The sequence below is a fragment of the Mytilus edulis genome, chromosome 9 (assembly GCF_963676685.1).
Source record: "Mytilus edulis chromosome 9, xbMytEdul2.2, whole genome shotgun sequence".
NCBI classification, from domain to species: domain Eukaryota; kingdom Metazoa; phylum Mollusca; class Bivalvia; order Mytilida; family Mytilidae; genus Mytilus; species Mytilus edulis.
The window spans coordinates 3263260-3284468 of NC_092352.1; the positions used below are offsets into that span (position 1 = coordinate 3263260).

Here is a 21209-nt window from a genome sequence, read left to right on the forward strand (position 1 = left end):
TATCACTCTAGTATGCTTATATCAATATTGTACGTAGGTGTTATATTAGTCCGAGATTGCTCTAACGCACAATGGTTGTTTTGTTAGACAAGCTGGGGCCGTGTGACATCAGACCTCTTTTAATATTTAAAAGTAAAATAGCAAAAATACCGAACTCCTAGCAAAATTCAAAAATCTGTAATCAAATGGCAAAATCAAAAGCTCAAACACATCAAACGAATTGATAGCAACTGCCATATTCCCGACTTGCATGGTACAGGCATTTTCTTATGTAGAAAATGGTGGATTTAACCTGGTTTTATAGCAAGCTAAACCTTTCACTTGTATGACAGTCGCATTAAATTCCGATGTGTTTAACAAAACAAACAGAAATAATAGGTAAAAATGTCAAAATAGGGGTACAGCAGTCAAAATTGTGTTATAGTCTAAATCAATATAAAAACATAAAATATGTAACAAAAAACACACAATCGCAAATAGACCTAGCACAATAGCAAATTTGTAAGACAGGAATACAAAAATGTACCATAACATAATGTCGATATGTACAGAGCCACGACATATGTAACAGAGAAACACAAAACGGCATATAAACAAAGCACATTAACAAACATGTGTGCGGCAAATTAAACGGCCGTTGGACGGCAGCACAACCTCGGACAAGTGTTATATTTGAATGTCATGTGAAATAATATATGTTGTAAAGATTATATTTGTTATATGTGTATGCCCCTGCTTAAAATACTAAAAATTTTCATCTATTATATTGAATGAAGTCATTTCAATAGATTTTAATTAATTTACAACCACTTAAAACAGACTCATTGCCCGAGAATATATGATGGAAAAACCAACTAAGATTATATAAACATCTAATGGAAAGTACTTTTTAACAAAATCACCTATCTCAAAATAAACATATATTTATAAGCATTGGGAATCACCAGTCTATATATAGTTATACACAACAAGGAAAAGTGTAATTTCCAGAAGGGCACTACGCACGTCGGTATACTGTAGGTAAGTTAAGATACTGTCAGTAAAAATTCATTTCCACATAAAAAAAATGAAATTTCTCAACTTCTAGAAAGGGAGAGTTACAATAGTTGAAATGTTTGAGCAGGGTATGCGTTTGATCTACTATTGCAAGTCTGCTGCATTTCCAGCTTTTGATTTTGTAATTTTATAAAGTACTTTCTGTTTTGAATTTTCCTTGGTGTGTGATATTTTTTTTCTCTCACTTTTTTCAGCTACACTCCTAACAGATTGAGTTACGATTCTATCTCATTACTCGTAAAGGACCAAACATACACTTATGTCGAGTATTCCTATGAAACAAACCGAATGAAAGTCAATCTAACATTTTATACATTGTCGGTTTCAACTTACAACTGATATTTTCTCAGATATTTTCTTCATGATATGTCCAGCAATAGTACACTTATGTTATTTATATACATTCGAATAAGTAAGGGAAATATAAGTAATTTAACGAACAAAATAAAAACAATGTATTATATATAAAGTTGTATCATTCACCAATCATTTATACAATGTCATGTGTATAATCAATCCTCCAAACCAATCCTCCAAACTACTTGTTACATCCATGTACATGTGCATACTTTTTCTTATGCTTCATGCATACAACATACTGTTATCCAATTTTTGTTCTCACAATTTTTTCATATTTTTTACTTACACTTTTTTCACAGAACAGATGAAATGCTATGGGTTATTTATCTTTGTATACGGCCGCTCTCAGTTTGACCAATTTCAGCCAAATGTAACATAACTCATGGGAGTAGGAATTGAGTTATATCGTATGAGAGTTGGCCAATACTCACCAGGCAAAAACATCAAACATAGACTAAATTATATTGATTTTATCTGTATCAACTTATTTCTCGCTTGTAAAAGTGTCTCGCAGGCACTGGTGTTATCAATTTTAATCTTCACGTTGACGCATCAACTAGGCGTGTGCCTTAAACCTTTAGAGATGAAACATGTAGACTCAAATGTACAAAAAATAACAAGTGTAAATGTTAATCTTAGACTATTTATTATTTTATTTTTACTATTTGTTATTCAAATTTTGCTAATCTTAGCAGGAACAGAGGTAAATCCAGGTCCCAGTGACGATATCGATTCTTCTCAAAGTTCAATTAACTCAACTGACATGTCAGATTTCGGTGAACTTTTTTCAAAATCAGTCTCAATTCTTCACTTAAACGTACAAAGTCTAGCCCCGAAAATAGATCTGATTCAAGCTGAATATTCTGATTTCGACATTTTAGCGTTTAGTGAAACCTGGTTAAACAATAATCATACAGACGAATCAATTGAAATCCTAAATTACCAGCATCCCTTCCGTCGCGACAGAGGTCCACACAAGGTTGGAGGGGGGATAATTGTGTATGTAAAAAATGATATACATGCTCAACGTCGAATTGACCTCGAAAGCGAAAGCTTGGAAGCAATATGGTTAGAAATTAAATTTAAAGATAAAAAGGCTTTGCTCGGAACCTTTTATATACCTCCCAATAGTGGACCAGATATCTGGGAAAAAATTGAATATTCTCTTGATATGGCGTCTAATGATAATACTATTAATTACATAATGGCCACAGGCGATTTTAACGATAACCAACTAGCCCCTGTTAATTCAAAAATTACACCTTTGTTAAGCCAATTTAGTCTAACTCAATTGATAGATGAACCTACTCACTTTACTGAATCGTCGTCATCATTGTTAGACCTTTTTATAACAAACGATGCTCACATAATAACTTACTGTGGAGTCGGGCCACCTTTATTAGACCAAATACGCTTTCACTGCCCTATAATTAGTCTTTTGAACTTTCCAAAATGTCGTCAAAAAACTTTTAAGCGGAAAATTTGGCTATATGATCGAGGAGACTATGACAGATATCGTAACATTTTATCTGAAAAAAATTGGGATTCCGTAATTAACTTAAATAACGTTGAACAATTTACAACCGAAATAACAAAAACTATCATAGAAGCTGCTGAAAAATGTATTCCAAATAAAATAATAACTGTTCGTAAAAATGAACCTCCATGGCTAACAAATGATGTTAAAAAAAAGATAAGGAAAAAAAATAGAATCCACAGAAAGGCTAAAAAATATAATAACCCATCGGATTGGTCAAAATTTAAGAAAATACGAAATGAAGTTACCAGTTTAATAAGAAAATCAAAGGAAGAATATAACAACAATTTAATTAAAAAAATCATGAACAGTAGCCCGTCCACTACTAACTGGTGGAAAACGGTTAAACAAATATCTGGATTAAAAGCAAACGACGCAAGTGTACCTCCATTAATGGTTAATAACAACTTAATATTTGATGAAATCGAAAAGGCAAATGAATTTAATCGATTTTTTTCTTCCCAGTCAAATATTGATGATTCAAGTGCTATGTTACCTGAAGAACTTAAAACTATTAGTGATGACATTGGTTATATAGAACTTACTGTTACTGAAGTTGAAGATATATTGAAAATTGTTAATCCCACAAAAGCTTCTGGCCCAGACCTAATAAGTCCCAAATTGTTAAAAGAAGCATCTTCTGTTTTGAAGTATCCACTATGTAAGCTATTTAACTTATCGTTAAGTACGTCTACTTTTCCAGATCAATGGAAAAGAGCAAATGTTACCCCAGTTTATAAAAATAGTAAACCGAATGACGTTAAAAACTATAGACCTATTTCCTTGTTGAGTGTTATTTCAAAGTGTATGGAACGATGCGTATATAAACATGTTTACAATCACCTTATGCGTAATAATATTTTAACGAAAAATCAATCAGGCTTTACACGGGGGGATTCAGCGGTTAATCAATTAATTAACATTTCAAATGATTTTGGGAAGGCTTTAGATAGCGGTAAAGAAATAAGGGTAGTATTCTGTGATATAAGTAAAGCGTTTGATCGAGTCTGGCATAAGGGACTGATATTTAAACTTCAACAAGCGGGTATATCAGGTACTTTACTAAGGTGGTTTGAAAATTATCTTACAAACAGAGTCCAGCGGGTGGTTATTAACGGTTCATGTTCCGAATGGTTACCTGTTAATGCAGGCGTCCCACAAGGGTCCATTCTAGGCCCTCTCCTTTTTTTGATATTTATTAATGATATTGTAGAAGACATTCAAGCTCAAATTAAGCTATTCGCAGATGACACTTCATTATATATTATGGTTGACAATCCAACAGAAACAGCTACAATTTTAAATGACGATCTAGATAAGATTTATAATTGGTCAAAAAAATGGCTTGTGAATTTTAATGCCCAAAAAACTAAAAGTATGATAATTTCAAAAAAAGTAAATAGACCCTTTCATCCTCCATTAAATATGAATACCCAAGAGCTACAAACAGTTAGCAAACACAAACATCTAGGTGTCTTTTTTTCTAACAACGGATCCTGGAACGACCATATTGAATATATAGTTTCTAAATCTTACAAAAGAATAAATATAATGAGAAAAATGAAAAATGTTCTTGATAGATTTTCACTTGAAAAAGTTTACATATCATTTGTTCGCCCAATTCTCGAATACGCCGATGTCGTTTGGGACTCCCAAAATCAGAATTTGATTGCGAAACTTGAAAATATTCAGCTTGACGCAGCGCGTATCGTCACGGGGGGTACTAAACTTACCAGTATAAACAATTTATATATTGAAACTCGATGGGAAAAATTATCTGAAAGACGACGCAATCATAGACTAATTCATTATCACAAAATTTTGAATAATAAAACTCCAGAGTACTTAAGAGACTTATTGCCTGATTCAGTAGGAAGTAGGCATGATCATAATACAAGACAAAGAAATAATATTACCCAAGTCAACACACAGACCCGTTTATATTCTGAATATTTCATCCCTGCAACAACAAAACTATGGAACACTCTTAACTTAAACATAAGAAAATGTGAATCTCTATCATTATTCAAAAAACAAATTAGTACCCAAAATAGTAAGGTCCCAACGTATTATTATATAGGACATCGTTTCGGTCAAATTCTTCATGCTCGCTTAAGAATGGATTCAAGTTCTTTGAATTCTCACCTTTTCGTTCGTAATTTAGTAGACTCTCCAAATTGTCGTTGTGGTGATGTAGAAACAAATACTCACTTTCTGTTATCTTGTCCTATATACATTAATTTAAGACATGAACTATTAGATTCTATTTCAGTTCTTCCTGTCCAAGTAAACACAAAAACTTTGCTTTTTGGATCAACGGTACTCTCAGATGAGCAAAATAGTATTTTATTCAGTTTGGTGCAAAAATATATTATTAAAAGTAAACGTTTAAACCCTTGATGTTAATGCCTCATCACTCAATAGGAACCCAAGCATTTCACACTGTATAAATTACAATTATTCACGTTTGTTTATTATTATTTTTATTTTATTTTTCTCATGATTTTTTTTCTTCTTCCTTTTTCACCTTTTTCATATTCATATATTTATTACAGAGCATGCCAGTATTTATATTTATGTATTGTTCAATAAGTGTATTATGTCTGTAAAGGGAGACAGATTTGTAAAAGCAAATTGCTTGTTTCTGAATCCTTAATAATATTTCATTGTATAATATGTTTAATGTTGATTTATCTGAATAAATATTGTTTAAACTAAACAATGGTCTACCAATACATACGAAATTCAAATTCAACTTTTTGGGGGGTATAACTACACATAGGATTATCACCATGACAATTCAAAACCTGACAATGTTTACAAGAATACATTTATATTATAAGATAAATTTTATTTTCCAAATTAGGTCCCCAGGGGGGCATATACACATAACATATATAATTGATACAACATACAGTATTTTACATAACATTGTAAAATAAACTATTGAAATAGTCATACAGGTATTATTTGTTAAATACAAAAGTATTTGAGAGTTGCTACTCCAGAGATGTGGCAAACCCCATTTATTTATTTACTTTTTTTTCTTTCTCACTTGATTTTATAATATTTTGCTGAAAATGTATAAATATATATATATATATATATATGTATAATATAAGTATTTGATATATTAAGATATTTTGAAGGAGGTGATATATGTGGATGGCTTTTCTTACGTGAACTCGTCCACTTATTTAGACAATTTCTTACAAATACAAATTGGTAAACAAGGTGATATAATTATTTAGTATATAATTTAAGTAATATGCATTTTGTTTTTAACTGTAGCCAGATAAGATAACTGTTTACATATGATTCACATGTGATACATGTAAATAAACAAATTGCATGTCACATATTGATTTAAGGTAAGGTCGAGAGTATGTCAATAAAACAGCAACACAAAACAATAAAAGGTCAACATAAAGTTTGTTTAACAGATTAAACAACAGGTGTCTACTTAATCACATACCCGATTAAACAAATAATTACATCGAATTTAACAGTATATCAAAGATTACGCGCAAACACCAAATCTTCCAACCAACAAGAAAATGGAATACAAAAGATGTTATAGTTTCGTTTTTTTGCGTACACAAATCTAAGCTTGGAGTCAATGATGAGTTTATTTTCAATCTTATAATCGATGCCACTGCTGGTGGAGGTTTCATCCACTAGGGTATCACCAACCCAGTAGTCAGAAGGACGGTGTTGACTTTAAATATTATTTATATGATCATAAATTGTAATTAACTGATAACAAAACTATGAATTTTCGAATTACTAAAGAGAGACTACGTGATATAGATACAATGGATAAGCGTTGATTCTTGAAAAAGAAACCTTGGGCCCAGAGGGCGAATGGTTTGTTTTTCATGAATCAACGCTTATCCATTGTATCTATAACTTAAACTATTGTGCTAATGTCTTTTAAAAATTAACGCCTATTCTTTATTAGAAGGTATGTGACAATATGATGGCTTAAAATGTAGTCATGTCTTCTTTGACTATTAATGACGTTAAAATACTAAATCCCTGTGACGTGTTTTAGTCGATTTTAGTCTCTGATGCATGATTTTTTATTATTAATTGGTTTTGGCTTTTAACTAGCTGTCAGTAACTGCGAGTACTTTCAAATCGTATTTTCTTGTTAATTCGACCTGTTGATACTGTTTATAATGCTTTTTTGTCATTTTTTATTTATACGGATCTTGTCTGTACACCAGCTTTGATTATTTGTAATATCTTCACTTATTCTTACAACATTTGTATAAACTTCAAGATTATAAAAAACCGGTTTTTTTCTAAAGTGAACATTGATTGGTTAAATATTTCTCAGTCATGTCCTGTTTTTGAATTTGTTTGTTAGCTTTTTGGTCATGAATGTTTGTCTCTAATATTTAATTTACTGTGCATTTGTATTCAGATATCGCAGATCAAATTTATTCGTTCATTGTTTAATCATACGTTTTTTGATTAAGTTAAGTCTGCCAATTGATATTTTATCGTATGTTTTTCTTTGTTGTGATGTTATGCTATTGTTTCAGAAAAAGGGAGAAGGTTTGGATCCATTAAAACGTTTAATCCCGCTGCAAATGTTTGCACCTGTCCTAAGTCAGGAATCTGATGTACAGTAGTTGTCGTTTGTTTATGTAATATATACGTGTTTCTCGTTTCTCGTTTTGTTTATATAGATTAGACCGTTGGTTTTCCCGTTTGAATGGTTTTACACTAGTAATTTTGGGGCCCTTTATAGCTTGTTGTTCGGTGTGAGCTAAGGCTCCGTGTTGAAGGCCGTACTTTAACCTATAATGGTTTACTTTTTAAATTGTTATTTGTATGGAGAGTTGTCTCATTGGCACTCACACCACATCTTCCTATATCTATATATTATATATATTTATGTTTATATTTAGGATTATATATTCTCAAAAATGTTTATTAAATTGAATAAAACTCAGGGGAATATCTATTAAGAAAAACATGACCTTGTAAAAGGTTGTTCAATTGACCTCTATAGGTTATATATATATATATATACATGTTTACATTCAGACCAGGTGGTGACATGTAGCAATTAGTTAAAACACGAGAAATACGTGCATTCTTTGACCATCAATCTCCAGGTTGGTCAAAACATGTCAAAACATGTCATTTAGAGACAACTTAATAGATATTCATCCCTGTATCTTTTGATTTAAGACTATAATGGTCAAATTAATAGAAACCTTGACACTGTTTATATTTTGTATATATACTGATGTATTTTACTGTATAGAGGAGACCGTCCGTTATGGACACTGGTCCAGACCGGCTTTAATAAAATGCTATTCCAAATAACCGTGTGTTGTGTTACATGTGCTTATTTTTGGTTAACCGTGACCACAGGATATTAAGGTAAAGTGACTTTTTATTTGATACTCTTTATTTAATTTCTCAAAATGGCTAGACAAAAATTCAATGTAGGGTCTGTTTTTCAAAATTTAATAACAAAAGTTCAAAGTCTTACTCAAAGGGTGTTTAAAAAAGGCATTAATTCGATTGGAAGCTTTGATGGTTCAATATCAGAAAAAATTAGGATTAGGTGCACCAGATGTGAGCACAATTGTTCATGTTCAAGATAATGACGTGGATTAATTCATTAAAAAAAAAGTTTTATTAAATAAAGTTTTTTTTAAGCGAAAATGTAGATATTTATTTTTTTCAATGGTGAAGGTTTGATTTTTGTATTGATATTTTTTTTATGTAATCATTATCATAAGGGTGAAGGTACTTATAATAGGTATTTGATTGTTTTAGTCAATATAAAAGACTGGCAACTTTGTCAGGTATTTAATTGATAGTATAAGTCAATATATAAGATTTGCGTACATATTGTAATGATATAATGAGAAGTTTTTATATGCTGTTTTTTTTAAAAGACAGAATAGATATTTAAATAAGAAAAAAACAACACTTGAATATTAATATTTAAGAATTAAATAACAATAGGTAAAAATATTTTAAAGATGTTGGTTATATTTTAAAGTATTTAACTGCGTGAATAATGATAATATTAAAACATTTAATATATCTTGATTTTGAATATAATAATTGAATTTTTTATTCATATTTTGAGCTGTTTTCTGAAGAGACAATCTGTAATTCTAGAATTTACGCGCCTATATACATTGGTATAAGAAAGTTTCATAAGAACACTTTTGGCGACGGATTTAAGGGTATTTCTGCGATGTTATAATCATATAGTTGTTTAAATATGGTTGACGCAATTGGGTAGGTGCGTAAGCACAATTGTTTAGAGAAACAAAATATTCTATGTTATTTAGAATCCAAACCTTTATTTCCGCACAGTTATTGTGGTATTTTTAAAGAATTGAGGAACTATCTTCGGAAAATAGCACTTAAATGATAAAAATTGATATAATTGTTTAAGTCCACTCTTAAGGAAATATAGGGTTTAATAAGTTTCAAAAGTATTTAGCGATAGATGAAATATAGGATTATTTATACATTTATAGAGTACATAAATCTATACTAAGGGTTGAAAATGGAAATGTTTTCATAATAAAACAATTTAGGACTTAAAATATGGAAATAAGTATCATATGATTAATCGTTATAAAAAATAACGCGATACATCTTCCGCAAATATTTTAATGTGACCCTGATTGAGTTAAAAGAAAATTAGCAACCCAAGAAAAAATGAGAAAAACAAGAGCATAAGGTCATCTTTAACTTCCAGTTTAAGTGATATGACAAATGATAATAGTTCTGATAGATATAATTTAGAAAGTAATCAAGACATGCCTGTTGATGAAATCATAATACCAAAGAAAAATAAGCGAAATGTTAAAAAAGTCTGAAAAGAAAGACGAATTAATTTTAAGTCCTAACTATAGAAAAGTTTATCTTATTAGTTTATTGTTTTTGTATTTGAGTTTATTTTTATTTTTTGTTCTTATTTAAAATAAATAACATATCGATAATTTATTTTTTCAAATTAAAGCAGTTAGAACTTGAGGACGACTTTGAACTATCAAATTTAGTAAATGCATTAATTCATTTTGTTGCTATATTTATAGGTATTTTGTTATTGATCTATTCTTAAGTTTAATAATAGGTGTTTAGCCAAGAGAATTTAGTAAAAGAGAGGTTCAAATAGTCACACGATACCTTGGTGGCGATCAAATGGTGTCAACTAATGTTGAGGGCGATGGTACTGCCTCCAGAGATGTTAAAATAGCTTCTGCACCATTACAAGAACCAGCCACTAAGAACCATTATCCAGTATTGGATATTGGCTTTGATCATTGGACACAACGCAGATGATTAGATGTACATAAAACTATACGATCACATAACTTATATTGGTAGAGGGAATTGTTCTACAGCATCACAGGTAGATTTGCCTGTAATGTTTCAGCCGGTGATAACTGAGCAACCTAGTCAGGGACTCTGAATTAACAGAGTAGGTAAGCTAGGTCAGTTAGGAGTAAATCAACGACAGATGGTGGATCATATGCAGGTTGGATTTTCGCCGATGGATGGTGGATCACATGCAGGTTGGATTTTCGCCGATGGATGGTGGATCATATGCAGGTTGGATTTTCACCGATGGATGGTGGATCACATGCAGGTTGGATTTTCGCCGATGGATGGTGGATCACATGCAAGTTGGATCTTCGACGATGAATGGTGGATCACATGCAAGTCGGAGTAATTGCAGTACTTCTAAATGATGGGAATTGGCGTTGCAGATAAACAAAGGGATTGTTGGAGTTGACAACGACGATCAGAGGAGCAGTTCACTGGAGTCGGGGTTATGAAGACGGTCCGCAGTTAATGGTTGCGCCTTTTTCTGGAAATAAGAAGTTCCGATATTTGAATTTACGAACTTAGTTATTCACACAAGAATTGTATGAACTATACATTGCTGAACATTTAGATGTTGTTGAACTTTTGAAATGATTTTGTTTATGAATACTTTTTGTTGTTTTTAGGGAAATTGCGAGCATTCATATTGTCACCGATTTTAACTAAAATATAAAATTATATTTCTTAAGAAAGGGAGGAATGTGACAATATGATGGCTTAAAATGTATATATAGATATATATTATATATATTTATGTTTATATTTAGGATTATATATTCTCAAAAATGTTTATTAAATTGAATAAAACTCAGGGGAATATCTATTAAGAAAAACATGACCTTGTAAAAGGTTGTTCAATTGACCTCTATAGGTTATATATATATATATATACATGTTTACATTCAGACCAGGTGGTGACATGTAGCAATTAGTTAAAACACGAGAAATACGTGCATTCTTTGACCATCAATCTCCAGGTTGGTCAAAACATGTCAAAACATGTCATTTAGAGACAACTTAATAGATATTCATCCCTGTATCTTTTGATTTAAGACTATAATGGTCAAATTAATAGAAACCTTGACACTGTTTATATTTTGTATATATACTGATGTATTTTACTGTATAGAGGAGACCGTCCGTTATGGACACTGGTCCAGACCGGCTTTAATAAAATGCTATTCCAAATAACCGTGTGTTGTGTTACAGGTATTGTAAGTGAGTTTAAATAACTATGAAATCATGTCAAACGATACATTACAATAAATTGAATATCACAATTAAATGGTTAAACAAAAATACAAATATATTATAACACAACACGTCTGTCCTTACAGATCTTCATACTATCAGGCATCTGTATATTGCCTGTTTTTACAAAAGAAGATATATTAAATAAGGCCGTTAGTTTTCTCGTTTGAATTGTTTTACATTGTCTTATCGGGGCCTATTATAGCTGACTATGCGGTATGTGCTTTGTTCATTGTTGAAGGCTGTACGGTGACCTATAGTTGTTAATGTCTGTGTCATTTTGGTCTTTTGTGGATAGTTGTCTCATTGGCAATCATACCACATCTTCTTTTTTATATATTGAACTTATTTCTATTAAAATTGAAAATGGAAATGGAGAATGTGTCATAGGGAATACAACCCGTCAAAGAACATATATATAGTTCATATAAAAAGTATGTTTCCGAAATTTCTAACAAATAGCACAATTCTAGACACATCACGATTTTCTAGCATAGGAATCTACGAATTAACAGTCGTAAAATTATGTAGTAAAACAGATGATATCATATTATATTAATTTATAAACCAAAAATGGACAAATCATGAGAATGTTATCATTTTTACTTCAAACATTTGGAATAGCCAACAATAATTCAAAAATAAACGACCAAACTTTTATTACACAAATTATCCACAATAATAACATACAATACAAGAACAAAAACTGGAAAAGTAGAGAATAGGGACAACAAAAAGAATTCAGGGATTCGAACCTAAAAATACAAGGAAGTGTTAATTTATCAAATGAACAGTTCGTGTTTGTTTAATTTTAAAGGTATTGAAATAATGGCGACATCCTCAGACAATACTGCATCGGATGCTATTTCGAGACCACTTGTTGTAGTTGCATTAGATTTTGGAACGACATATTCCGGGATTGCGTTTTCTTTTACTGATAGACCGAATGAAATACTAGCCAAGCTATGGAACAATAAATATAACATGGTATCTGTTAAAACACCAACGTGTTTGCTGATAAATAAGACAAATAAGACGATTACAGGTTTGGTTACGAAGCTGAAGAAGACTACGCAGATATGTTAACAGATAGTACAGGGGAAGCTGAGAATTATTACTTCTTTGACAGATTTAAAATGGAACTTCATGTACAAAAGGTACTTGTTTAAAAGAGGGACAGCCACACTCATAGATCGAAACTAAACTGGAAACGCCATGGCTAAAAATGAAAAAGACAAACAGATAGTAGTACACATGACACAGCTTAGACAACTAAAGACTAAGGTACACGAACCTACCAAAAACTTGGGTTGATCTAAGGTGCTCTGGAAGGGTATACAGATCCTGCTCCACATGTGGTACCCATCGTCTTGTTCATGTTATTACAAACCCGACAAGTAGTCTGATTCGGTAGGTCAAATTCATAAAAAGGGAAGGGGGTTGTAGTTACGCATAAGGAACATATCCAGTATCATCTGTGGAACTCTATTCCATAACGGTAACCAACTCGTGATGGCGTCCGTAAAATTTACGAATGGATGATTTCAACCTCACCATTTGGAACTCTTGGTAACATTATGATAGGAAATACAAGCCCGCGAATATCGAATCAAATCTTTTTATCTAATAAGCTGATATCTGTTCACTCATTATTTTCTGTATGTGAATTATAGTTTTTATTAGTTTCCATGATCGAAGGAACAAACCAACCCCACTTACTCAGCAATGGTAATGAAAAGTGTTATGAACAATAATTTGTAGTAGGGGTGCCCAGTTGTAACTATCTATTCGTGTCAAGGGGTTGCATCCACAGTTATATTACAAAAACATGTGATTTCATCCACCCTTAAAATCGGAACCTGACACAATAACGAGGGAAATCGAACCTTAGGTGTTTTATGATTTTATAAACATACAATATAGGCAGTGGCTATTCGTCCGGCTAGCCGGACAAATAGTCATAAATGTCTATTCATCCGGCAAGCCGGACAAATAGCATGTTTACGGGTTTTCGCTATTTGTCCGGCCAAATATATAATGATGAAGATATAACATCGTGTTTTAAAGGTTTTGAATGAAGCACGGGTTGTTTTAAAATATGTTGTCTAACCTCATTTTATGAAAAAAACCCTCATTAAAAAAAAATAAACTATACATTTCATTTGATTCAGATTTTTTTATTCTAATATTCTAAAGGAGCGCTTGGGTATTTGGGGGGGGGGGGGCAAAAATGATTCTCTCTTTTGTTGTTCTGCCTCTGAATTTCCTGTAAGGTAAATAGTCGGGCCAATCATTATTGGCTTCATCTATGATTTCAAAAGATCCTGAATTTATAGTTTCTGTGAAGTTTGCCTGGTTAAAGTAAGGTCCTCATATGATTATGCACGATTCTTCATTTAAATTGTTCGGCGATTTTTAATTCATATGAAATTTGAGAAGGGCAGGCACGTGCAACCTGTCCCCAAAAGTAGGATTGTGTTTTCGATAAGATTTTTTTAGAAAAAAATAATGTATATTAGATCAGGAACATATATATTAACATATATATATATGTTAGATATACTGTTCCCAGATTAGATACAACAGAAAAAGGGGGATACCCAAACCCTGGTGTCTTATTCACAGTCCAGGCATATCAGTATGTTCATAGATCTGCGTTGCAGTATAATTAAAAAATAATGCATCCAAGCAAGTTTGATCTAGTATTTTTTCCTAATGCGTTTTGTCTCAATAAGGTAAATGGGGGTAAATCTTCAATTTCACTTTAATTTTAAGCTTATCATCCTCACGGTTAACATGTATACGCGATTGCTCTGGAATCACTACTATATACATTCTCTATGGTTTTCTCTATGACATCTTTAAATATGAATCACGATCTCCAATTCTCAACACGTCCATTGCATACGAGTGTGTTATCCGACACCGCGTGTGTTATCCGACACCTCATCCGGGACACTTTCCACGTCACATGACACTTTTATTGATATTGAATATTTGCGCATCCGCAGACGGATGGCCGGACGAATAGAGACTTTTAACTATTCGTCCGGCTAGCCGGACGAATAGACACTCTGTACAATATATATGCAGACACAATGTATCAACTTTATCATGCCAACAACGAAGTCGTAACTACTGGCTAGATTGCCAGTATTCTTCGCCCGAAGCATTATTTATGCAACATATAGTTAACTTATTTTTATAGGAGGTTTCAGAGCAAATGCTGTTATACGATGTTAAAGGTCAATCGCAACCAGCGGTAGAAGTGTTTTCGACAGCCATAAAGGCACTTATAGAACATCTGTGGACTGATAATATGGAGAGGAATATGAGGGACATAAAAATGCCAGATATAAAATGGGTATTAACTATTCCAGCAATCTGGAATGCAAAATCAAAGCTCTTTACGAGACGATGCGCAGAGATGGTAAGAAAACGGAAAAAAACTAATAACATTCAAGGGTGATAAACGCATGAACGTACATGTAAACTGTATACTGTATAGCGTATACTTGATAATTATTATCAATAGCATATTTGGCAGCGCACCAGTTTACTTATCAAACTAAATGGGATGTAGACTGTTTCATTATAATAGATATTATCGAGATATCATCAACATGATAAAAACAAATTACGTTTGATAGTTTGTAAACCAAAATGAGTTAACTGGATTTATATATTATAACAGTTTAGGACCAACTCCAATCTTTCAAAAAAAAAATATATGATTTTCTTTTTATATCGTAACATATAAATTTAAAACCTGAATGTTGTGAATAGTTTTAAACAATATTTAGAAATTTAGCCGATTTATTCTTTTCCAAAACTGTTTTATTTTATTTTATTTTATTAACTTGTGTTTCGTTTGATTTCAGTATTTATCTAACACCAATTTTAAACTTAGCGATATGTTGTGCTTAATTCGTCGTTTACCAAACAACACTTTTGAACAACTGAACTCAGTTCTTCGTTGGTCAACTTTAAATTATACTGCAATCAGCTATTTTACTATACTGATAAAGCTATACGTATAAACGCTTTATACGTCAATGACCTCAACTCGCATATAAGCCCCGCCTTTACGTCAATGACCTCAACTCACATATAAGCCCCGCCTACTTACAACGTCACGTCACAACCATGACAACGTGTAGTAACAATGGTCAAACTTTTATGAATTTAAACCTGTTATGTCTTCTAATTTATATACCATGTTTATCAAATGTTATTAATTAAATTCATTTTCCCTTTCTAATTCCTTAAATTGCCAATACTTACCGCCTAGACTACGCTCATAGGGAAATACCCCAAAATGGTACCCCAGGGGGGAAATTCCAAACACTTTTTTTAATAATATTTGTTCCATATTTGTATTATTTTTTTATTTTTTTTTATCGATTTCAGTATAAAAACAATATTCGTATAGTGTCTTGAAATATGAAATTTATTTGTATTCGGCACGAAACGGGAAAATGCTCGGTAGAACCTCGAATTTTCCCGTTTCTAAGCCTCATACAAATAGATTTCATATTTCAAGACACTATACGTATATTGTCTAATTATAACGTCAAATGGTCTTGCTTTCCTCTGATATCCCCATCGTGACGTCATGAACAAAGATGACCATTACTGATGACATTACAAAGAACGAACACATCTTTTTTCAGATTATTTGTAAAAAGGATTAACTTTGTCTGAATATAGTCTACAAATAATGTGAAAAACAGATTCTACCACCAAATATCGTGCAACACGATATTTTCCCACTATCGAAAGTAAAACTTCCAATATTTAGAACGCTCGGCAAGCCTCAATGTTTTACATTTAAAATTTAAATGTCTCGAGTGGATAAATATTGTATGACACTCGATCGTTTCTAGAATTCATATTTCGGGTTGAAAATTCTAAGACCAAACAAAAACAATCAATGAACCTCAATGCGTCGATATAGTTTCGTTCCATGTATCGAGGAAGCTTAACCATAAACGTAAAGGTTAACCACTCGGCTGAACTTTGTATAAAAGCGCCTATTTTTGGAAAAATAACTATTTTCCTATGACATATCTGTTTGTTGAATCAATCGAAGATGCAACTTAGAGAGCTATGCAATTGATATGAACACTTAGTTGTTTTTTTTTAGGCTGGTATACAGAGTAAAAGACTATGTATAGCCTTAGAGCCTGAAGCAGCAGCGTTATATTGTCAGCATAAACAACGTATGATTGACGAGTATGCAGAAAAAAGCATTGCAAGGATTGGACAAGGAGCAAACTATTTATTGATCGACATTGGAGGTCAGTATTCTTATACTTAGATTTAAAACACAAACCAAGAACAATGTATTTAATTTCTTTTGAAACTGGATTTTTTTCTGTATAGCTAAGTAAGATAAAGAGTGTAATGCTAATGGATATGATATGTTATTGTGAGTAACTAATCCCATTCTGTGTTTGTCTTGTTTATAATCAAAGAGAGTAGATATGCTTTAAATTCGGAAAAAGCAGGGCAAGGGAGAATTGAATAATTTTTATCAAATCAAAAGAATCATTCAACCACAAAAAGGTACTGAGATCAACCCCGGGGAGGGGTGTTCGTCTTTAGGTTGTGCGTAGTATTTTGTAGACAAATTCTTAGCAGTCTTCCACCTTAGCTTATCGAAATTTGTCCTTTAGAAAATATTTAAATTGTATAAAAAGAAAGCCCTACTCACTTTCATTCATAAGCGCATATAAAGGCAACCGTAGTATACCGCTGTTAAAAACAATGCTGTTTGTATTTTCCAGGTGGAACCGTAGATATTGTAGCACACAAAAAGTTAATTCATGACAAAGTTGAAGAATTATGTTCAGCATCAGGTAACCACTGCGGCGGTACAAGTATCGATCGAGAATTTATGCAAATGATAGAAACTATCGTTGGAGAAAATGTGATAAAGGGACTTAAAAAGGAATATGCCTTGGATCATTTAGAATTCATACGGGCGCTTGAAATATTGAAAAATTGTATTGGTAAGAGGGAAAAGCCAACAATTAATATGTCTATACCCATAACGGCATTAAATGATCTCTGTGAAAAGTTTGGCAAAGGATCATTTTCTGCAGCTGTTAGTCAATCAGATTATAAAAACTATTTGGAAATTAAAAAAAATAAATTACAGGTCCACATGACACTTGCAAAAGAGAAATTTAAAAGCGTAACTGACAAAATAGTGAAGGAAATTGAAAATGTACTCACACGTGTTGAAGGGTCAACGATTGATACGTTTTATGTTGTTGGCGGATGTGCGGAATCAAGTATAATACAAGAGGCTATAAAGGATTCTTTTAAGGACAAACGTATAGTTACGCCCGAAGAACCGACCCTCGCAGTTTTAAAAGGCGCTGTTTTATTTGGTCACACACCAGACTTTGTTACATCAAGGGTAACAAGGTTTGCATACGGACGACGCATTCGTCCTATTTTTAACGTGTTGGATCATGATATCAATCGAAAAGTATAAAACGACGGAGAGTTTCGTTGTATAAATGTTTTTGATCTCTTAATGAGAAAGAATACACACTGTAAAGTGGGAAGCAAACACGCAATAGAATATCACACGTATGAGAGAAACCAGGCTAAGGTAACAGTCGCTGTCTACGTGACAGAAAATGATGATACTAAGTATATTGACGAGGAAGGTTGCGAGAAACTTGGGGAGCTTGTAGTAGATATACCAAACCCAACAAGTGAAAGACGATATGTTCATGTAGATTTTCAGTTTGGTGAAACGGAACTTGTTGTCACAGCTACTGTGAAAGGAGAAATGACTCCGTGTACTGCACGATTTGAATTGATATGACTAGTAATTAGAAACCTTGTTTGAAAGTATTAATGCAGCAAAGCACTGATATCGATTCCATATGCCAGTCATTCTGTTCAAAAATGATATGAACTTGACTCCCAGAAGAGGTAGATTTTAGAAAACATGATACAATAACCAAATTATATTAAATCAAATCATTTTATTGGTGTAAAATCCAAATATTGGATTGTTACCAAGAAAAACATGACAATCATTACAAACATACAATATTAAAATTCAAGCAACATTCATATTCTATAAGACTATAATTAGATGTTTTGGAGGAGGTAATACCTTTGCAAATTTTAAAGTACAATTACAAAAATTTATAATGCAATAGTTATAAAATATATCATAACAAATACTATAAGAAAAATATAAAATAGTCATAAATTTGTTACATCGACTAGTTTTTCTTATCAGCTAGGCTATTTCTTACAAGCTTAAAACGTATAAATCATTAACTCCCTTTACAATAATTTTAGTTACGTCATTCTCATTAAATGTAAACATAAATGCAAATTTTCCTCATCAGACATTTTGGTGAAATCTTGAACTATACTCACTACTTCCTGAAACAAATTTTGCCTAGATTTAAAAAAAAAATTGACATTTTAAAGCAAAATGAGATTCATCTCGTACCTCCTTTTTATAGAGAGGACATAATCTTTTTTCCAAAGTTAATTTACGGTGTCTACCCTGTTCAATGTGGTTTTTTTTCTATGTTTAGATAACTATTACTTATTCTTATTTTCATAAAATTTGATATCATGTATTTATCTAAATCTATTAATAAAAAAAAATTCTAGTTTGTATACTTTTAAGCTAACCTGGATTGAAGGGCCAAGTGAGCTTTTCTCATCACTTTGCGTCCGTCGTCCGTCGACCGTCGTCGTCGACGTTGTTCGTCGTCGTTAACTTTTACAAAATTCTTCTTCTCTGAAACTACTAGGCCAAATCAAACCTAACTTGCCCACAATCATCATTGGAGTATCTAGTTTAAAAACTGTGTCCGATGATCAGGCCAACCAACCAAGATGGCCACTATGGCTAAAAATAGAACATAGGGGTAAAATATAGATTTTGGCTTATATCTCTGAAACCAAAGCATTTAGAGCAAATATGACACGAAGTAAAAATGTTTATCAGGTCAATATCTATCTGTTCTAAAATTTGCAGATGAATCGAAGAACCCGTTGTTGGGTTTGCTGCCCCTAAATTGTGATTTTAAGGAAATTTTGCCGTTTTTGGTTATTATCTTGATATTATTATAGATAGAGATAAACTATAAACATCAATAAGTAAAGATCTACAAATAAGTCAAACATGACCATAATGGTCAAGTGACCCATCAAGGAGTAATACACCTATCCACTAATCTGAGATAAGCCCGCCCATCATTAGCAACATATGGCAACTCAGCATCCTTGGACAAGAATATCTACAAAATGGCCGTTACTACGAAGTTAGATGTGTTGCTACACATTATTAATCTTTATTATTTTAAAGATAAGACATTAACAGGGAGATCAAATGACCAAGGTTATAATTATTTTACTCTTGGTTACATCCGTAGCATAAATTTGTGTGAAATTAATGCAAAGGAAGTGGATATTAAGGCCAAATGTTAGAGGTCAATCAGGAAAAATAAAGCTCCAGACAAAGTGAACATTACAGTGATGTAAGATGAGAAGATTATATCAGACAGTAAATGCACATGTGTAGCAGGGTAATTAATTAATTAAAATATATATGATTGCATGTGTTGTCATACTCCACATGATCAAATGGTCAGAAAGTTTTTAAGATCAGATACATATCAAAGATGTATGGCACAGCATGTAAACTGGTCAATTTACGCTCAATGAAACACTTGTTTTATTTGTGTACTGATAAATAGCTAATCTTTGATTACATATATATTTATTTAATGATGTTATAATCTATCAATTCTATCATGAAATTAAAAAGATAAAAATGAAAGAAAAAGAATAAGATATACCAGAATTATTAAAAACTTCTTTCTTCATGTTCAGTTAATCTTGTACTTGTTCCAATGTTGTTGGATCAGTGCATACGATTTGTCACTACCAGAGTTTAAACTTAAAAGAGGTACCATCAGAGCTATCTGCAACAAGTTTCCCACAACAATGGCACAAACCAAGAGGGAGGAAAATAAAAGCACAACCAGTAGTTTCAATGACTCTTGCAAATCCGACAACACCTTCTTCAGAGAAAAAGAGACAACCAGTGTTTACAGAAATTCCGCAGGTTGATTTACCAGGTTCATCATCAAGTGCAATTTCAAAACTCAAGGAGGAGGGTGAAATTCCACTGAGTTATTTACTGCAAGAAAATGCAACCACAATCGACACAAGGCTTGGCAAAGTTTAGACTAGGTCGATCCTTACTGTATTTTCATGTAAGTAAAATATAATCAGAAGTTAGACATATTTTAATTTTCTTTACCTGAAAATAAGATATTCATTACATTTTGACAAGAGTGTCCTGAAAATTTGTTCATTAGATCAGGATCTATCTGCCCTGGAATTTTTTATCAATCGGGCAACTTAATGTTGGGCTGGTAGTTTAAAGAAAATTTTGCAGCTTTTGGTTAATATCTTGAATATTATTATAGATAGAGATAAACTAAACTGTAAATATCAATAACGTACAGCAAAGTAACAGCTACAAATAAGTCAACTTGACTTAAGGAGTTATTGTCATTTATAGTCAATTATTAACAATGTTCATAAATTTTAAAATTTAAATTGTTAAATT

The 21209-nt window shown here is 32.1% G+C and overlaps 2 protein-coding genes across 6 annotated transcripts; both read left to right on the top strand.

The window, feature by feature from the left end:
* Positions 1-879: 879 nt before the first annotated feature.
* LOC139487487 (heat shock 70 kDa protein 12B-like) lies at positions 880-18824 on the top strand. Of its 5 annotated transcripts, none has more exons than XM_071272331.1 (6): positions 880-1020; positions 6103-6216; positions 12350-12738; positions 14790-15011; positions 16728-16881; positions 17371-18824. In XM_071272331.1, the coding sequence occupies exons 3-6, from the start codon at positions 12661-12663 to the stop codon at positions 18084-18086; spliced, it is 1170 nt and encodes a 389-aa protein (XP_071128432.1). In that variant the 5' UTR covers positions 880-1020; positions 6103-6216; positions 12350-12660; the 3' UTR covers positions 18087-18824. The 5 variants fall into 5 exon arrangements, with proteins under 5 accessions (XP_071128432.1, XP_071128430.1, XP_071128429.1 ...); XM_071272329.1 differs by having other exon boundaries at positions 6103-6203; positions 12354-12738; XM_071272328.1 differs by having other exon boundaries at positions 6103-6187; positions 12399-12738.
* LOC139489390 (uncharacterized) lies at positions 2180-10285 on the top strand. Its single transcript, XM_071275703.1, has 3 exons — positions 2180-3614; positions 8756-8784; positions 10085-10285. The coding sequence occupies exons 1-3, from the start codon at positions 2180-2182 to the stop codon at positions 10283-10285; spliced, it is 1665 nt and encodes a 554-aa protein (XP_071131804.1).
* Positions 18825-21209: the final 2385 nt, after the last annotated feature.